Here is a 20870-nt window from a genome sequence, read left to right on the forward strand (position 1 = left end):
CCGGGAGCAGAGGGTAGAGGCGATGGGATAAGGGTCACTTTATGTTTGCGTGAGCCTTCTGCCCTGTAGCCCCTGACTGCACTTTAGGATGTGCTTATGCAGCCCTGGTTTGTTTCCATGGAGACAGGAAGCTCTGCTTCTCTTCAAGCCTAAGCTAATGGTTTTCATCAAATCCCATTTCCTCTGAGACAAGTAAAAATGCGACAAAGCTTCTCTCCACACTTCCTATTTAAATCCACTGAAACTGACAGACATACCTCTGACCCCTCCTCCCACCTAGGCCCATGCCCCTGGGACGGGTGCCTTCCTCACTTCCACACTTGGTGAGCCATCACCCACACTGCTGTGGGTGCCTGCCTCCCCTCACCAGACTCTTCAATCACTTGCCCAACACAGGGGCTCCTCCTTCCATTGCCTTCCCTCTGCTTTAGGAAGCCTCGGTACCTAACATTCAAACTGTCTGCAGGTCACTGTGAACACGTGCTCCGGAGATAAAACCTTCAGAGCTTTTCCGGCCTAAAAATGCAACTCCCAACCAAGCCCTTACTCCAAGGAGATTGTCTACATCCCTTCCAGGGGCATGTGAGAACCAGACGAAGCAGAAGAGACAGCCCACACCCCCCACCACTCCATACACAGAACTAGCTGCTGCTGAACCCTCCGCAGACACCAGTGAAACCCCGTATGTGTTGAGCATCAGAACGAGAAAAAGAAACCAGGACAGAAATATTCCAGCCCCAGCCTGTAAGGCCCCTATTGTTAACACCCTTTTAAATGTCAGAATTTATTCACACCAGCTGTTCCCAGCTGCTGCTGTCACTTCCTCGGCTTCCCCAGAAGTGCTAAGGAGGCATATGCCATGCCAGTTCAGTTTCATCTCCCAACCTGAGGAGGCCACCTCCCGATCAGAGAGCAGCAATGGCCTCACAGTGGGTTCAAGCCCAACATCACAGGCTGCTACTCAGATGATAGCCACCTGCACCTAACAGGTAGAGAAAATGAACATCAACATTATCAAAGGGTGTAAGAGCTGACGGCTACTCCATGCCAGACCCGGGCTAGGCTTCTGCCTGGGAGAGAGATACTGCTATCCCATTTCACAGAGGAGGAAGCAGGCTCAGAGTAACTTGTCCAAATGCACAATGCAAATGACTGTCAGATGCCAAAGCTCACAATTCTCCCAACCAGAGAACAATGTAGGAGATTTCAAAGGTGCAATTCCAAACTAGAGCTAGTCCATCAGAGTGGACACGGTCAGATAGGAATTGTCTTTCAGGGCAGGGCTCTGTCCCATTTCCAGCTCTGTTAAGACACATTCTCAACCTATACTGGTGAACCTTATCTGAAACATCAATGACTTGTTCTTCAACAGTGAGAATCTGACTTGAATTTTCTCAACTACAACATGGACACACTTAGGAAACAAGTAAGGACAAAGAACGTCAGATAAGATTATACAAACAAGAGATTATCCCCTCAGTAAAAACACAAGAAGAAAGAAGTCTATGGTCAGGTCCCTCCTGGGCAGTCATTGAGGTAAAGCAGGTGAGTTGTAGCTACACACTATGTGGAGACAATTACCTACTGAGCATAAAGGATGTCAACAAAAGCTCACTGAATGAGTACCTACATAAGAAACCCCATTGCGTCTTATGACGCTCCACTCAAGATACACACTGTTAAGAATTCCTTCACACTGTCTCCTGTTTTTCCTTCATCGCCATTTCACAAGTCACCCAAGGCTCTTAGTACCACAGAGTTGCCTTAATACAGTTGTTTCCTTTTTAATCCTCCTGCATCTAGTCTCTCCCCAGGCCAATCCTCTCCACACAATGCTAGATGAATAGCCTTATACACTCCTTTCATCCTACACTTTTTGTGTGTGTTCAATAATTTAAAAATTTAGTTTCTATTTTTCTCCAAGTCATGCATATTGAGTTTTAAAGTCAAATATTTTTTAAAGCTTGTAATGAAAAAATAACAGCCTATTGCCTCACCTCTTCTCACTCCTGAATCTGACTCCCCAGAGGCAACCACTTGTAACTCTTTTACCTGATTCTCCTAGTATTCATTTCCAATTTTCTAAATATTATACTTACACAACTGCTATTTCTGGATCTTTTAGTTTTAGATATTACTTAAGGACTTCCCCACTGTGGAACCTAAGATTTTCGTCTTTGACATTCCCTTTCTCCTCCCCCATACTTATTCTCTCCCATCCTCTCAAGGCAATTACAGCACCATAGGGGCTATCTTAAAATCCAGTGTGAACAATGTATATCTGATTGACAGCTGAGCTGAATGGAGTACCTACTTTGCTTATATTCCTTTATTGGTATCACTACTGTATTTTATGGAATTACTTGCTTAGGTTGGTGTGTGTCTGCAAATACGTATAAATATTTATATATTCATATACATAGTTTTGTATAAAACCATTAAACTCTTTGAAGTACAATAATACATATTGGGAAATATATTAATTTCATTTTGTGCTTAAAGATATCATTTTTAGAGCCCTCTGTCATCCTACTCAAGTCTGAACTTGCTGCTCCCTGGGCCTTCTGACAGTTATCACCCTAGACTTCCCTTCATCATCATCCTGGAAATCTCCTTTTTTGTTCTCTAATGAATCCCTTACTTCCGTGAGTCTCATGTCCTTCTCTTTCTTCAATGAATTATTTTTAGTGACTCACATTCTCCAGTAACTTCTTCAGAGAAAGTGTCTCAACATATTACTATTCCATCCTCACAACTAATTGCTATTTTGGCTAGGTATAGAATTCTATCTTGGAAATTTTTCTCCTTCAGAAAGTTTTAGGAAGTTCTTTATTGGATCCTAAGTTTCAACATCACTGAGAAGTCCAAAGCCATCCTAACTCCTGATTATTTATCAGTAAGATTCATCTCCTTACTAATCACCAGAAGGTTTCAGAATATTATTTTACTCAGATGCTCTGAAATGTCATGATGATTTATTTTTTTGGTGTGATCTCTTCTCATTAGCTGTGTTGAGTGCTCAGTAGGCATTTTTATTATTAGCTCATTTGTTCCTTCTTTATGTCCACAACCACCTCCCATCTCTTTGCCATACAAACAACGTTATGATATATTGAATGTATACTTTTTATTTGAATGAATTTTTACAAACTGTATATTATGTGTACATGTATTGCTTTAACTTATGTAGATGTATTATCCTGTTTCCTTCTTGTTTTCACTAAACTCTGTTTTTAACATGTACATGGTCTTTTTTGCTCCTGACAGGCACATAGGATGTCATGGTCTGCATTCAACAGATACCTAACTACTCTCCTAGCTATGGATACCCAGGTTTTCGCCAAGTTCCCACCACCAAAAGCTAATGCTAGAAAGAATATCCTTGCAAGTGTCTCAGCAGATCTTTTAATCTGGCAATGTGAGTTTATTAGTTCTGGGAACATTTTTGGTATTTTTCATTGTTAATTTCTTCCTCTCCATTTCCCTATTTTCTTTATGGAATTCTTATTAGTTCGATGTCGAACCAATCCTCTGATTTTCTTATTTTTGTTCTACTTCCTGGGTGATTTCACCAACTTTATATTCTAACCATTTACTATTTATTTTCATTATATTTTAATATTTTTACATTAATTCATTTTACATTAATATAAATTTTACATTAATTAATTTACATTAATTTCCAAGAGCTCTTCTTAACTGCTAAATGTTCTTTTTTTATATAGCAATCTGCTATCTTGTGAATAAAATAATTTCTCTTCTATTTCTGTTGGTATCAATCATACTTTTAAAAAGTTATCTTCTGTTCCCTGCATTATTCATATTCTCTCAAGTTCCTGTTTCCTATTTATTATTTTGATTTTGTCCTTTGTGTTTGACCTTTTCTCTGAATGCTGATGACCCCTAGCTGTGTGTTCATATTTAAGAGCAAAGCACAAAAGGCTTACTGGAAACTCCTGTGTGAATGGTTGGGGAGTGTGGTAGTTTGACTGCTGCCCCCCCCCCCCCCCAAAGATAAGTCCATACCCTAATTCCCGGAATCTATGAATGTTCCCTTACTTGGAAAAAGGATCTTTGCAGATGTAATTAGGTTAAGGATCTTGAGATGAAGAGGTCATCCTGGATTATCCAGGTGATCCTAAATCCAACGACAAGTGTCCACATAACAGAGACAGAGGGAGATTTTAGACAGAAGCAAAGGAGTCAATGCAACCACAGAGGCAGAGACTAGAGTGACACAGCCATAAGCCAAGGAATGCGTGGAGCCACCAGAGGCTGGAAGAGGAAGGGAAGATATTCTCCCCTAGAGCCCTCAGAGGCAGCATGGGCCTGCCAGATTTTGGACCTCTAGCCTCTAGAACTATGAGACAATTTCCTTCACACTTTTAAGCCACCTAGTTTGTGGTAATTTGCTGCGGCAGCCACAGGAAACTAATATGGTGAGCCTCATTGAAGGTGATGGGTGGGACCATTTCTCTGATCACCCTCAAATATCAGCATACAGAGGTCTTTTCTCTTCAGATGGATAGTTCCCTCAAAGGAATGCTATGAACCCTGCCAGATTGCTACATTTCTGAGAGCCAAGCAGTGGAAGTGGGCTGGGAGCATGACATTCAGTTTGTGGACTTGCATATAACACTCCTGTTTTCACTACAAAATATCAACCCCATCCTGATGTTACTATTCCAAGCTTCTCGGACTCATCCTCTACAGAGAGGAAGTCTTCTAACTTTGGTTGGAGTGGGGGTTGGGTGAGGCAGGTACCTGTGAACAGTGTTTTGGGGGAGAGATCTAAGGTACCGGGCAGAATGCTTGTAGGATTTGTGAAAAATCCTCTTTAGAACCTCCCGTACCCCAGCTTTTAGACATACCTGGTGCCTCAATTCCCGAGCCTTTCTAGGGCTCTCATTTTGCTTTTTTATTAGCATTCCTCATAGGCACCAGAATCTCAGCTTCTGTGCCACTAGATTAGTTACCATTTACTCTCTGTCTTCAAAAGTCTCATTGACATCTCTCATCTGTTTTCATACCTTCTCCTATTCTCTTTGTCGCTGTGTCCTTCTCAAAATTTATTTTCTGTTGTTAGTGGACTTATGAGAGATGACCAACTTGGTTCAATCTGCCATGTTTAAACAGAAGCACCACCTTGTAAATTTCCATTTCAAGCATGTCTGCCATTCAGACAAGAAATTATGTTCAGTTTTGCTTAGAAAAATAGAAGACCCTCCAAGACCCTGTTTTAGCCCTCCTATTTCATCCTTTCAATTCTCAAAGTGAAATTTCCACTCAGGTTGAATTTGGTTGCATTATAATCTCCTCACTCTCCATGACAAACCCCACTTCTTCATGTTTGCTTATGGTGCGGTGCTCCCCTTCCTGGAATATTCACTCCCATATATTCTATTTCACCCTATTACATATTTTGTATCCCAAGTAAAATCCCAATCCTTTATGAAACCATTTCTGATAGCTTCAGACTATATAGATTTGTCCTTTCCCCAAAACAAATGAACTGTATTTTATACTGGTCAGTAAAAAAACTCCTGTTCCCTATCTGTTTCAAGTGTTTGTATTGTCTTCTCAGCAAAACATAACTTCCTTAAGGGTAGAAACCGTGCCTTGTACTTTATGTTCTCTTTATCATGCTTATCATGCCATTGAATATTGAGTACTTGTTGACTGATGTACACTAATTCAAGCCGCAAATATGGAATTTGATGTCCAATACACAACAGAGTAAGAACCTTTCGAGGGTGGAGCCTGTATCTCATTAAACATTACATGCCTAACAACCAGCACAATGTTTGACACAGAAGGTCTCTTTTGAGTGACAGAATGAAAGGATGGATGCAAAAATGGACTCTCATTGGATACCATGTTCAATGCTGTACCAATCTAGAGATTTTTTAATTCCTAGGAATACTAAAGATGATTAAAACGACGATTCATGACTGCATTCCCAGCATGCAGAACAGCTTTTGGCACATAGGGGCTGCTCAGTAAAAGAATGTTACACGAACAAATCTGCCAGGAGTCCGGAGCAGTACTTTAGAGTTAGAAAGAAGAGGAGAGAAAAACATCTGGCTTACCCGGAAAGCACTCCCAGGACGAGGTTGAGAACAAAGAAGGACCCAATGATGATGAGGGGGATGAAGTACAGCCAATTCCAGGTGGCTCCTAAGGCATCATTGGTCTGAAAGAAAGAAGAATGGTCCCTTAATACTCCATCAAAATCATCTGCCAGGTGAAGGCCTCCATCCCTGCAGCTTCACATACTGGGCAATGGAGCAAGCACAGTGCAATACGGTTAAACACTGCCTCGTTTCACTCCCAATTTGATGTGGTTATAGGTTAACTCATATTCTTCCATGAACAGTATGAAGGGCACTGTGTCAGTCTCACATAACGTCCTGAGTTAGAATGATCTAACACTCTCACTCAACGGATAACTGAACCCAGAAAGGTCAAATACTTTTCTAAGATCACGCAAATAATCACTGGTTTTATACTACTTGATGATGTGGATTCTAAGCCTTTGTACCCTAAACTGGGCAAATTCTCAAAAGACAGAGGCAGGCTGTATCCATCACTTTATTCCAGGAATGCTGGCAAACGTCTTGACAGGTTGCTTAGGAGAGATTACTGTCATCCATGTCCTGCTCAGCTCTTGAGCTTGGGCTCTGGCTTTCTTTCTTCCATCATAGTCCAATAGTAAAGAGCTGGACCAGGCCTGGCCCCAGCAAGGCTCTGGCAAAAGAAGGAATAAATCTAGATTTCAAGAGGGATCCCTTGCTCTCTGTCTAATGTGAACACACAGCGAACTAAAAACTGCATGGAAATCCATATTGTAGATTCTTATACCGCAAGTGAGATGCAAGGCCCCTGAACAGGGGACTAAGGGAGGATTACACCACATGCCTTAGCCAAAAAAACAAAAAAACAAAACAAAACAAAAAACGACTCTTGGTAGGATATCTCATCAAGGACCTTGAAACAGTTTTGGAGCATTTTGAAAAGTCCTCTCTAACACATGGACTTCTCAACTAAGCTTTGCCTTTGACTCTCTCTCCCCATGATATCAACCCCAAACCTTCCTAATTAGTCCACTTGAATTGCATTTTACAAACACAGGGCTTTGCAATCACCCCTCAATCCCCCCCCCCCCCCACACACACGAACTCTAATATCTGTTTGAAATTCAAAAGTTTCTGGAAAAATATTTTAATCCCAATTCACTGGAGAAAAGAGGCCACCCAAATCAAACACCATGCCTAAAATCCGTACGCTAAATTAGTAAAATGAAGATCTGAACTCAGAATTTCTGTGGCAAAGTGTTTCTTGTCCCTGTGATTTACCTTCTTCTCCCTCTCACTACTAACTTTGCAGACATATTTTGATCCATTGTCTTCCTGCTTCCCATGGACTTCTATGACATTCTATCTTGTTTTTCCCCCAAATTATCTCATTTTCCTTCTGCCTCCTATTCAAATATGTCACTCTGTAAAATATAGCCTCCCACTGATCATGGCAGCTATCACTGTACAGTAGATTTTTCCATTAAAAAATAGCTTCTAAGGCAACCTCTTTCACCAAACTCGTGTCTTTCTGTCTTGCCCCTACACTGTTCAGACAGATATGTTTGCAAATGAAGCAGAATAAAAGTTAAAAACAACAAACACCTTCTGAACTGAATGAACAAAAGCAGAGACCTGCCAGTTTCAGTGTATAAGATCTAGCTCTTTGGTTCAACCAGTTCTGGCCAGTCAAATACAAGCAGGGAAGATGCGGGCCAGACCTCAGAAAAAAACTACTAATGATATCAGAAGGAAGGTGCAGAAGAACTAGGTGCCAAAGGCCACAGGGGGTTTTAATGGATATAGGAAGCTATTTTTTCTGAGATAGTTGAGACATGGTTCTTCCTGTGAGCTGAAGGATGGATTGAACGATCCTTGTATAATTAGCTTTGTCTTTGTTCATGACTACAAATGCAACATTTTGTAAAGACTAGTTAGCACCAATGGTTCACAAGGGGTGCTCCAGAGCAACAAGTTTCATTCACTCCATGGCTTAGACAGTCACTCCCACCCTTAGCATTCTTCAGCAGCAAGAACTGAGTCTGCTCCCAGCACCCAGATCAGGGCTCAGTTGCCAATGAACGTTAGTTGGTGTCAGCAATGGCAATGATGCCATTGTGACTTTTAAGCTGTCTTTGGTCCCAGGAGTGACTGTGCCATGTTTTGAGCATGGCTAGAGCTATTTCAGCTGCGTGACTCTTTGCCAGAGATGCTGCAGAGTGAAGAACAATTCCCAAATTGTGTTCTCATCGCTAGTGATCTGTAAGATGTTCACGTGTTCTGTGCAAAATGAGCTTCTGAAACCAAAGAAACTTGAGGAACACAGCAGATTATATTTTCCCATTAGTCTGTAAGAAGACCCACCAAAAAGGAACATCATTAACTTTGTTTCCTCCATCATGTCATACACTTCCTTGATTATAAAACCTCCTTTTTCAATGGAAATCTATTCACATATCGGGAAATACAGCCTGTGAAATACAGGGATAGTAGGACTCTCCTCACAGGCCCAGAGTCTGGAATGTGCTGCCAATCCCTTCTCTAAAATACTGCTGATAGAGAGTGTGTTTTTACTCAGTGTGTTGTGAGAATGTTTTGGTTTCGCTTTAACCTACATTAAGGCAAGAGCCTTCACTGTCTGCTCATTTCTATATCTGGCACCTGATAAAGTATTTGGCACACATAGATACTCAACCAATCAATAAATGACCACAATTTGAGTAAGACAATTCTCACGTATAAAATATGCCAAAAAAAAAAAAAATCCATTCTGATATTCTCCCTAAGCTTTGTCTGAATTGCTTAAAAAAAAAAAAAAAAAAGTCATCACCATGGTACTGGGGCCTGTTGGATGAGAAGAGGAGAAAGGGAAGAGAAGTAGAAAAAGAACATCTGGGAGGACCCCGGCACCAGTGGCACTATGCCCTAGGGGTTATTAAGGATGACTGACAGCTTAAAAGGTTCTTCTGGAGAAAGCAGCTTGACAGCTCTCCGAGATTATTCACAAACCTTTTAATAGATTTGCCGCACCCTCTCTACACCTTCCGCCTCTCCCTCCGGTTTCCTCCTCACTCAGCCCCTCCCATCCCTGCTCTCCAGGTGGCCTCACACCCTCACCTCCCGTGCCTGTCAATGGATCAATGACAGGTCCACTAGGACAAGGGAGTAAACCTCAGCAGGAAGTGGGCAAGCCAAGGACTTCAAGCTTCCCTCCTCCAAAATGGCAAGGTTCTTTCTGATGTTAATTAGAGCTTCAATCTCCTTCTGATTCATCATTATTAAAACCTTAAAATTGTCCAGTGTAGGAGAGACAACTACTGAAGTGTCTTTAGAGATGAAAAAAGAAGAAAGGCATCAACAACCTGGAGGGAGCAAGTGCCCTGATACCATATGAAGTGAGAGTCGGAGCACCAAGCAGAAAGTTACCAGCTCAACCCCACCCAGAGTTGTGACTGTGTTCCCTCTGGGGTGGGCACGTGTGTCTGTGACACAGCAGGAGGTGGGAGAGAGGAGGGGCTGCCTGTGGGAGAGGGAGACTCTCTCCCTTTCCTTCTCTCTCCACTGTACCCCCTGCTTCTGTGACTCTCCCGAGCACCCTGCTTGCAGGAGCATCACACTTCATTCTCCCCAGTGACTCTTCCTTCAGGGCCAGGGGACAGCCATGCTAGGTACTCTGTGCAAGATCCCGGGGAGGGAGACCCACAGCTTCCCAGACATGGTCCGCTGGATTCTGGCCCCAGGAGAGTCTCACGGTGGAACCTTCCCTGCCCAGAACGCTATTATGGAGCAGCTAAAGTGTAAACCAGCCCTTCCCTGCAAAGAAGGCTGCACACAGAGTGCCAGCCTCCTCCTTCGCCACCATTCATGGAATATCTACTCTGTGGCAGGCAGTACAGAAGAGCACTTTTCTCTGGGGCAACGTCCTCTTACTTAAGATGCTGATTCTCCTCCCACTGACCCAGTCAAGCCCCTAGACTTGGTAGGCTGGCTGCCCTCCATCTCTCTCACCTGCTGATTCCCTGAGCAACAGAGACGTGCAAGTGCACAGGACGGGGGTGATGACAGACAGAGAAAGCACTCGGGGGTGGCGGCCCACCTGCACAGGGATTGCTCAGCGGGTACCAGGCCTGACACAGTGGGAATGTGTTCCTTTGGGAACCTGCCTGACTGGGGGTGGTGAGTGCACCCACTCCCTGCGTAAACAGGCACACATGGCAATTATCACATTAATCTCTGGGGGATGGGGGAGATGGTGGAAGGCAGGGGTGGGAGGAGCAGGATTGGAGAGAAAGATGAGGATGGAGATGGCAAGAGGCAGGGGGTCCCATGGTTCTCCTGGCCTGAGGCTGTAAAAGTAGGGCTAGCCCCCATCCTTGGAAGCAGGTCTCCATCAGGGTTCCACAGGGCTCTGCAGAGAACAGGCTGAAGGGCCTCCTCTTGGATATCCACGCCTTTCACAGAGCAGCTCTGACCAGGGAGGCTGAATGACATACGGCTGAGTGGGGAAGCTGAATGAGTTGGGACTGGGAAAAAATGAGGATACTGATTCCAAGGCCCTTTCAGGGAAAAAAAAAAAAAAGGTCTCCTCAGCACATCTGCTTCCCAGGCTGGAGGCAGCACCTGCTGGCAAGCCCTGGCCTGGCCTGCAGCAGGGGTTCTCAGCCAGGGCACCACTGGCATCTTGGGCTGGATAATTCTTTGTTGTGGGGGGCTGTCCTGTACAGTGTATTTGCAAGACCCCTGGCTTCTACGCATTAGGTGCCAATAGCACTCCCCCAGCTGCAACAACCAAAAGTGGCCCCAGCACTGCCAAAATGCCTGGGGGGCAAAACCGGCTTCTAGTTGAGAACTGCTGGCCTAGAGGCTCTGCCTCAGGAGAGAGCTGTGGAATTACCAACTGAACTCAGGTCAAGGGAGGGCTGGAGAGCCACCCTGGGCTATCAAAGAGGCCAGGCCATTCGTCTCAGCAAAAGCATCCGTCCAAGGCCTCTGCAGATCATCCCAGGGAGAGAAAACTCAGACAGAGCAAGAAAGGAGTAAAGGAAAGGGACAGAGGCCAAAGATGATTCAATTGCTTACCACCATCTGAGGGTATCACGCCTGGACATCCAGCACTGCCCAGCTGACTTGCCTCCCCTAGGCCCCCACTTCATTCCTGCACCAAGTGTACAGCTCCTTTTCATCTTGAGGGACTTGGGACTTGGAGTCCATGTCTCAGAACCTAAAGGTCACATTTTGTTCAACAAATTTGTGGACCATGTACTGGGCAACAGATATTCTCCTAGGTACTGGAGATAAATGACGAACAAAAGAGTCTCAGGTCCTGGCCCTCACGGACTAGTCTAATGGGGAAACCCACATTAAATAAGTGAGCTCACACATACTGTACGACTTTAAACCAAGTTGACTGTGATGAAGGGACCACACGGGGAGCTGACCTGCAGGTGCATCTGATCTGGAACAGGAGGTCAGGAAAGGATTTGCTGAAGCTGTCAGAGTAAAGAGTCACATGACAGTCTAAGAAACTACCTTGGCAGAGGCAGCAGAGGTCAGAAAGACAGAGAAAACGTTTATCATGGAAGTGAAAGAAAGAGGAGGAAAAGGTTAAGATTAAGAAATCATAAAAAACACAGTCCTAAAAAACAAACTTATGGTTACCAAAGGGTAAAGGGAGGTGGGGAGGATAAATCAGGAGTTTGGGATTAGCAGATACACACTACTATATACAAAATAGATAACCAACAGGGACCTACTGAATAGCACAGGGAACTCTACTCAATGTTTTGTTATGACTGTAAGGGAAAAGAATCTGAAAAAGAATGGATATATATGTATGCATAACTGAATCGTTGTGCTATGCACCTGAAACTAAGAGAATATTGTAAATCAACTACACTTCAGTTTAAAAAAAAAGGTTAAGAAGTGTCAAGAGGTAGGGGACACATGAGAAGAAAAACGAGGGCAGGGAATGCTCTCTGAGAATGAACTCCTGCCCTTCTGCAACAGCAGCCCCCGGGCCTCTGTGTGGATGTCGCACTGAAACATACATGAATCATAAGGGCATCCTTAGCAGATTTTTTCAAAGTGTACATAACTGTACAGTCAGTATCCAGATAATCTCAGAGTCTCCTTCATGCCCCTTCCTAGGCACCATCTCCCTCTCCTCAAATGTAACGTTCTCCTGACTTCTGTAACCATCGGTTATGTTGGCCTAACCAGGAAATCACATCTGAGCATTTCCCTGCATGTCCTGAGACACCCCCATACCCTCCTTTGCTCAGGGACTTGCATTCAGAATGGCCCCCTCCCACCCTGCCTCCTAGCCCCTCCCTGTCTAGCTCTCAGCACCTGATGTGGCAGATTCTGTGCTGCCCCATCAGGTCTCCTTTACCAGCAGGTGTACCCACCCCCCAGAAGCTCTGACTGTTGACAGCTAACAGCTCACACCTGGACCCTCCTAAGAAGCTGGCCCCTGGTTGACAGACCCTCCTCATCTGAGAGTTTATGCCTGTCCATGGGGGGCAGTGACCTATAACCAATAACTCACTGATGCCAGGGTGTTGAAGGCCCAGACCCCTTTACCTCTGCGTGGGACAACTTCTGCGGTGCAGTTCACTCTGGCGCTGCCTGGAGGATCGGGCTGAGATGAAAACGTCTGCAACCACACCTCTGTCTAGTATTTTCTCCTGACCTATTCTACTTCCCTCCAATCGGTATAGGCTTCTCCCGAAAGCAGTTCAACAGTAAATCATTGCCACAAAAATGTCTATCCCAGAGACAGTTTATAGGGAATCTGACTTAAGGCATTAAATCCCTTTCTCATCACGGTTTTGACCAACCTTACAAAGCAGGTAACACCCTGCCCCGAGTCACGCAGATGGATGGTGGATGGTGTTTCTAAAGGCAGAGTCATTGCCCTTTGAACACGCCCACATTTTAGGAAAAGGACACAATGTACAGCGTATCCTACAACCACCAGGCAAGCAAAGGCCTGTGGATCATGCAATCTGGTTTCTTGCATATCAGGAATTCTAGCCACAGTCTCAGAAGATTATGAGAACACACTATCCAATCCATCATTTAGGAGAAGAGGAAACTAACTAAGGTCCAAACAAGCAAAGTGACAGGGCAAACAATGTAGAACCACAAGGGATCCACTTCTTGAGGACACCTGACTCTCCATATCTCGTGTGGTCCCAAGTCTCTTAAAAGCAATCCTCCCCATACTATCACCAGCTTCTAGGGGAGAACCACAATAATGAAGAAAGCTAGTGCTAGGATGTGGCAGCCAGAACGTGAGAGCTGTCTTCCCAGCCACGAGGCAAGAAAGAAGGGTGGGGGAGCAGAGGGAAAGAGTGAGGACAGGGAGCCCCGAGTGAAACATAGCCGCCTGCTGTCACCCAGCAAGGAGGTGGAACCTGTCAGTCCTGGAGGCAAAGCATTTCATTACGTCTCAGATCCCTGAACATATTTAATAAACATGCTAGTCTCCCCACACAAACAAGCTCCAGAGGCAACATCTGGCTTAGCCAGGGGCCTCTGCTAAGTAATCAAGGCTCTCCATGCATTCTGGTCCTTCCAAGCCCCCAGACGTGATAGCCAGAGGCCACTTCCTCCACTTGCCCGGACTGCCCCTGAGGATGCTACGGTGCCTTAGCCCATATGCAAAGCACCTCCAGGAGGACTTGCTATTGGGCATTTCACCACCTACTCTTTCCCTTCTCTGACCACCAGACCAGTCGGCCAAAGGGACACAGAAGATAACAGCTCTCCCACCCTCGTCCACAGGCAGCAGCGTGATTTCAATGAGACCACCCCTGGGAGCTCCGCTCAGCACCACGGACCAGCAAGCGCTCCCCCACTCTGGATGTGGGCGGCGACCACCTGGTGCTGGGCGGATAGGTACTGATGTGTCTGTGAAAATCCATCCCCTCGCCTGGGAAGGCGACTCAAGGATAAAGGTCAAAGTGAGGGAGGATGAGGAGTGCCACATCTGACCAGGAAGGCTGCCGTGACCTTGTCCACACAGGTGAGAGCCTCAAAACCCACACAGCTCGGGGCCCTGCTGTGCTGAAAAACTCTGTGGTTAAATCTGAATAATTCCAATATCATTGTTATGTGAGGTTTATGGTCACCTCACTTTCTGAGCCCTGGCACAGAAGCCCAAAATGGAGATAACAGATCCTTTCAAGACCTTGTAACTGTCGAAGCTGGGTTTAGGTTGCATAGGGGCTCACTATTCCATTCTCTCTACTTGTACGTATGCTTGAAAATTTCCATAATAAAGAAATTTTATTTTCCCCAAATAAAACTGTATAGGTTATTTATATGGTTCAGGGTCACATATGGATTTTAAGAGAAAAGTCCTTGTTTGAGTCAAAACACTGAAATAAGTTAACAGTGATGATAACTGAGGGGGTAGAAATGATTGATTTTTGCTTAAAAAAATCTTTCTATATGTTCCTACACTTTGCAACTTTTCTGCAGTAACTAAGTGGTTTTTGTTTTGTTCGTTTTCATGGTCAGAGAAAACATAAAGAGTACTGGGGGAGAAAAAGTCAAAAAGGAGGTCCACCTGCCTCGCGACTGCAGCAGGGTGCAGAGGAGGCCGACCTTCCTGGGGCCACTGGGAAGCCAGACAGTTGAGCGTACAGTGAGCCATCCAGGCCAGGATGCTGCTCTGCTCTGGGAAACGGCGAGTGTGTTGTTCTGATGGCGCCATACGCAGGCTGGCCAAAGTAGGCCACTTAAAGAGGATGCTTCCCATGATGATCCGCTAACACACATCACCCTTTTACCCATTCTACATGGCTGGCTGACCAGAGGCTGAACGTATTCTTGTAAGAAAGTCAAGCACCAGAAAAGAGCTCAGAGAATGAGAGAAGACACGAGTCTCAGAAGGCCCTTCCTTTGAGGCCCCCGGACAAAGGGTTCACGAGCCTTGATAGACCCTCTGCGCTGTGAGAGCTTTGTGTAGGGGCTGCTGTATTCTAGAAAGACTGCTGATGATACCAGGGCAACAAGTCTTCAGCCAGTCCCCGGCTTGTTCTCTGCTCTGTCTCACGGTCCTTGGGGCTCCATCCTTCTGGTTTCCACATTTCCACGATTCCCCTGTCCCCTCCAGCTAACCAACCACTATTTCCCGTTCGTCTAACACAAATACTGTAACTTCCATCATCTTGCAGTTTACAGAGCTAGGAGGAATCCCAGCATCTTGCACAAACCCCTCATTTTATGGATGAAGAATCAACGGTCAAAAGCTAAGTGGCTGCTGAAAGATACTCCGCTAGTTGATTACAGAAGCAGAACTAGGACTTCTGACCTCCGGGCTACTCTGCACAGCCCTTCCATTCTCTACCACATCGTATAGTGCTGAAACTAAATATGCATGACCCTGCTCCCTCTGGTTATTTTGTATGTAGTTAGTCTAGCCTCATGTTCTCCCTTGGAAGCTACCTGAAGTTGAAGACCATAAGGATGTGTCTTACTTCTTCCGAAAGTTCAGAGCTCGGAGCTGTGAACATGGCTATTGGATTTCATGAAGAAAGCAGTGAGGCTAGAGATGTCCTAGAAGGCTTCCTGGGGTTGTGCCTTCACCTGCACTTGAAGCAGGAGAAGGATGTAGATTGCCCCATCAATGGAGGAAGACAGCCCAGGAGAGAGAACAAAGTGGGAGTGATGAGGCTACAAAGAGCACCTGCGGGCAGTAGCAAGTAAGGCAAGATGAAGAGGAGCCGGTCACAGAGGACCCTGAAGAGTGGTCTATAAATGTTTGGGTTTGCTCACTCCCCAGAGCTCTTCCTTCCTTCTACCCTCTCCTTTCTCCTCTCTCTACCAAATCATGAGTTTCCTCATACTGGAGAATACTGCTCAGTTTCTAGAAGGCTTCCCCTAAGCACATCACTGCATCTCTCCAGAATTTCCCAGAACTTAGGCACAGCATACATATTCATTCAACATTTTTGAGTGTGTACTCTGTACACAATGAATGAAGAAGGGAACACGGTCCTTGAGGGCCTTGGTATCCATAAGAAGGCTAAGTCATGAGTAAAAACGCCTATAATTGAAAACAGAACATTAAGTGCTGCACTTGGGTTTTTATTTATACTTATTTACAGACCCTCTTTATATGTATTCTGTCTCTTTCACATACTGGTCCTCCCTTTCCATTAGGATTGACTCATTCTTAAAGACAGAACTGCATCTTTTATTTCTCTGTTCACTCTACTAATGCTTAGAATATTATTCTACAAACAAGAGATTCTCAATAACACTGTTGACTAACAGGAGATTTTAACACCACTACCATTCTTCTGCTTTGCAGGCCTATGTGAGTTTCCTTCTCTGGAAATAAGTATATCACCTGTAAAATGGTATCTCTGTTGACATATAGCAAGTACACTTAGCTAACTCACATATTCAGCAGAGCACATAAGAGCAGACACTCAAGAAAAGAGCTTCAGGTAATCATTTTTCTTGGCTTTCATTCCCTCCACAATGGCTTCTGAGCTGATGAATTAATTTATCACTGAACATCCCTGTTTTAATTAACGACTGCGTGTCAAATACTATGTAAGGCTGGTAAGCGCAGCTGGTTCCCCGAAGAAGCCCCAGGCCAGTTAGTTTCATTTATTTTGTGGCCACAGGAACCACCCTTACTCCTTGGTAAGAACTCGGCTTGAAAGCAAGAAACCATGCCTTTGAAGTCTCTTCATCTTCAGACTTCAAGGAAACATGCTCAGTTAATCTGCACTGGTGCTGATAACAGTGATAATGAAATGCCCAGTCCCACATGCCTATTTATCACCTGAGGGTCTGAGAGTACCTGTGAGGCTCTTCACTCTGGTCCTGCTGGATCAGAGTTTCTCCGGGCACCTGGGCTGCCCATGTGCCCAAAACATCACTCCACTCACCTCTCATGGCTGCTGGCAGAGCCTGGCTCAGCCAGAGTCCCCAAGGCTGGTCACCTCCACTTGCGAGCAGCTTTGTCCACTCACCCCAGTGTTAGACAAATGTTATTTTCTATGTGTGCCGTGATGTGGAAAAGAATGGGAATCACTGTGCCAGACAACCATCTGTCAGGGACATCAAGGAGGGAATTCCTCGCTTGAGTAGGTGCCTACATCAGACAACAGATGTGGGGTCCCTTCCCACTCAGACCCAGATTCCTCACTGTGCTTCTCTTCTATCTCATGGACTCAAATTTTCCAGTTTCAATTCTACTGCTTCCTCAAAACCTTCTCCTTTCTCATCTCTTGATTTCTCCTGTCTTGTTCACTCTGCTGCTGCCCTCCTAGAAATTCACCTTGGTTCTTCTTCTTTCCCCTAAGATACACATAGGGCATTCCAACTGAGCTCTCCCATTGGTTTGAGGGCATAACAAGGTTGAAACATAATACAGACAATAAAGTGATAATGTTCACTGTTTCCCCAATCTGGGAATGACTGGAAAAAAAAAATCTCTTTGGCCTTTCCCATTCCTCATACACCTTTCGTTCCTGTTCACTAGGGTGGAATGTACTGAGAGCAACCATGACGGGTGACTAATACAAGAGTGCACATAAGGGCTTCCCTGGTGGCGCAGTGGTTAAGAATCCACCTGCCAATGCAGGGGACACGGGTTTGATTCCTGGTCCAGGAATGCCATGGAGCAACTAAGCCGGTGCACCACAATTATTGAGCCTGCACTTTAGAGCCCGTAAGCCACAACTATTGAGCCCATGTGCCGCAACTACTGAAGCCCACACGCCTAGAGCCCACGCTCCACAACAAGAGAAGCCACCACAATGAGGAGCCCGCGCACCACAACAAAGAGTAGCCCCTGCTCATTGCAACTAAAGAAAGTCCACATGCAGCAACAAAGACTCAACACAGTCAATTTAAAAAAAAAAAAAGACTGCATATAAGCTGTTGGAGAGCAATTCCAACATGTACTTAGTACTTCTGGAAGTACTAAGAAGACCGATTAAAACATTTTTACTTCCACATTTTCCTGTGACTATACCCTAAGGCTCTGGTGTAATCGCAAAGCAAAAAGAATCATGGCTTCCATTCGTTAAGTATCTAGTCTACTCTGAACACTGAGGCAAGTGCATGCCAACCATGTGTAAGAGAGGTGCAATTGTAATTTCACATGTTAAAACAAACAACAACAAAATCCAGGCTCAGAAAAACTGAGGACTTGCCCAAGGCCCCACAGTCAGTATATTACAGAATCCAAATCCAAACCCACGTGTGACTTCCTCTCAAGACAGGACATTGTGTTGCTTCTTGTATGGTGGGGGAGAGAGAGAAATAAAAATGCTGTTTTAACATGGAACGTATCTGAGCACAGAGCTCTGGATGCAGGTATTTACAACAGCAGTGCCAGCAGAAGAAACGGTTTCTGACCAATTGCACACTGTAATCCTATCTGGATATTACATTGTTTCAGCTCCTTTGATGTCTACACCTGAGTGCAGCAGTTTCTTCTCTGCCAATGTCTGAAAAGGTCGGAAGACCGTCACAGCAAGTTTCCTGGCCAGTAGTGCAACAGCCGCTCTGTTGCCAGGGTGACCTTGTTAGGTGGGACGCGGGATGCCCAGCCAAGGCTGGCTTCAGTCTTCAGAGCAGGGCAAACTTGTCATTTCTAACCAACATCTCTTGCCCTGTCTCTTTTCTGCTTAAAACCCTCCAAAGGCTGCCCTTGCCAAATCCCCTACCAAGAGCGACCCCAGCCCAACATCTCTGCCTCACCTCACAGCCCCTGCCTCCCTGTATACCAAGTCATGTGGCCACACCCTGCTTCCTGCAATTCCGCCATATGCCATGTTCTTTCCTAGCTCTGTGCTTTTGCTCATGTTGTTTTCACTGCCTAGAATACCTTCTCTGCCCTTTCCACCTGGAAAGCCTCTATGCAGGCCCTGATTAAAGGTTACCTTCGCCAGGAAACCTTCCCAGAGACGGTTGCTCTCTTCACTGTCTGTAGTTAAGGCTACCATGACACTCAACTCTATACCGTAATCATGGCTTGCTGGTACGTCTTTCTCCATAAGACTTGACAGCCCACAAGAACAAGGAGGAGGTCTTATTTTTCTGTCTATCTGCCCCAGAAGCCAAGTTAGCTCTCAGAAGGTGCTCAGCAAGTGTCCACTGAGTGAATAAATAAATGAATAGGTTAATAAGCTGAATGTATGGCTCTGATTAAATCTAAAACAAGCAAAAGAGAAAAGAAAGGTGATGAGAGAGAGGATTTCTCAAAGAGTTAATTAAGTGCCTAGAGGTTTCTTTTATCACTAAGAGGGCAGAGTCACTGGATGATTAGAGGGGGCTTATTGGGGATTATCACTTAATAAGTCCTTCCCAGGTGTATCTCGCCATGGAAGGACTTCATCCTCTAATCCTCTCCAGAAGAAGAAAGGCTCTATCACTCTTATCTCTGATGAGCTCAGGAAAGAATTAAACACAGAATTGGTGATTCTGCCATTTCATCCAGCTACGGTTTCAGCTGTAAAGCTGGGTTTGAGGGAGGTGGACAATACAAACTTGATACCCCACATGAATATGGACAATGGTTCTTGTAGGGCCGCAGGTGTAGATTAGGGGAACATCCCCCAATCTCTAAATTAGAATAAACATCTCACAGAGGACAGTGCGGTGGGGGATAGGGGGAGGCAACTAAGAGGAGAGAGAGCAGCTTGTTTGGGGAAGCAGCAAAGAAACACAGGCTCTTTGCTGTGGCCTCTGGGTATGAAGGTGATGGAGAAGAAAGCATGTCTCAGGGAAAGTGACCCTGGTTCTCTCAATGACAAAGCTAAACTTGAAACGTTCTAGATCCCAGCTGGAGGGTTCTGCGTTCTGTCCTCTTAAAGCTTCATGGGGTAGAGATGTTCTTTTAGCTGGGAATTCTTTTAAGCCTCCATCCTGACAACCCCCCTTGATCCTCTCAAAAAGAAATGCTTTCTCAAAAACCCTAGCCATCCTTCAAGGCCTTTCTTATACCCAACCTGGATGAACCGATGCCATGATCGCCCAGCCAGGGCCCTCTGGTGCCCCAAGGGCTTTTCAGACTCATTCTGAGATTCTCTAATTTCCACATTCAGAGCCAGCCCCAAATCATTCTCTTGGCTAAACCCTGGTGATTTATTTAGTCTGAAGATTATAAATTTCTCTAGGCAAACTCTCTTGATATTCAACGTGAGGTCACACAATATCAATAATAAGTGTCAACACTTTTGGAGCAATTGCTATGTACATTTTGCCCACATTTGCACATTTAATCTTCTCAAGAATCCTTTGAAGCAGATACTAGTACTGTAGCCTTTTTCTCCAATGAGGGAACTGAGGCACAGAGCGGTTGGCTGACCTGCCTGAGATTGCACAGACAGTAAGTGACAGGGCTAGGACTTCAGCCAGCAACTGAAACAGAGAAAATGCCCCCACACAGTACTATTAACATTATTTAAATAGGTTAAGCTCAGTTCCCTTTAACCTTTGGAAAAGGGGAAAAAAAGAATGAATGAATCACTATTATTTACATTTGTCTCATCTAATACTTTACTTGCCTTGTGCAAGGAGATTGGTGCCTACTTTTTTAAACCTCTTATCATCTGCAGGCGATTGTAATATTTTTCACACCATGTAATCATTATTTACTTGCCAAGTCCCCTGTACAAATTCGTGAAATCTTGGAGGACAGGGTTTTGTGTTTTGTTGTATAGTGTACCTGCTACAGTATTCTCAATACTTCTCAATTAACATCTGTTGTACAAATGGGTGAATAAGCTAATCAAATCTTTTAGAATCGAAATGTAAAGG

The 20870-nt window shown here is 44.9% G+C and overlaps 1 protein-coding gene across 1 annotated transcript in view; it reads right to left on the minus strand.

Annotated features, from left to right (window-relative positions):
- Nucleotides 1–6085: 6085 nt before the first annotated feature.
- Nucleotides 6086–20870, minus strand: part of LOC130848844 (voltage-dependent R-type calcium channel subunit alpha-1E-like) — a 129523-nt gene continuing 114738 nt past the window's right edge. The window contains exon 6 of the mRNA XM_057727214.1: nucleotides 6086–6193. Coding sequence (XP_057583197.1) covers nucleotides 6086–6193 — 108 coding nt within the window. The remainder of the gene's footprint in view (nucleotides 6194–20870) is intronic.

This window comes from Hippopotamus amphibius, chromosome 3 (genome assembly GCF_030028045.1).
Source record: "Hippopotamus amphibius kiboko isolate mHipAmp2 chromosome 3, mHipAmp2.hap2, whole genome shotgun sequence".
Classification (NCBI taxonomy): domain Eukaryota; kingdom Metazoa; phylum Chordata; class Mammalia; order Artiodactyla; family Hippopotamidae; genus Hippopotamus; species Hippopotamus amphibius.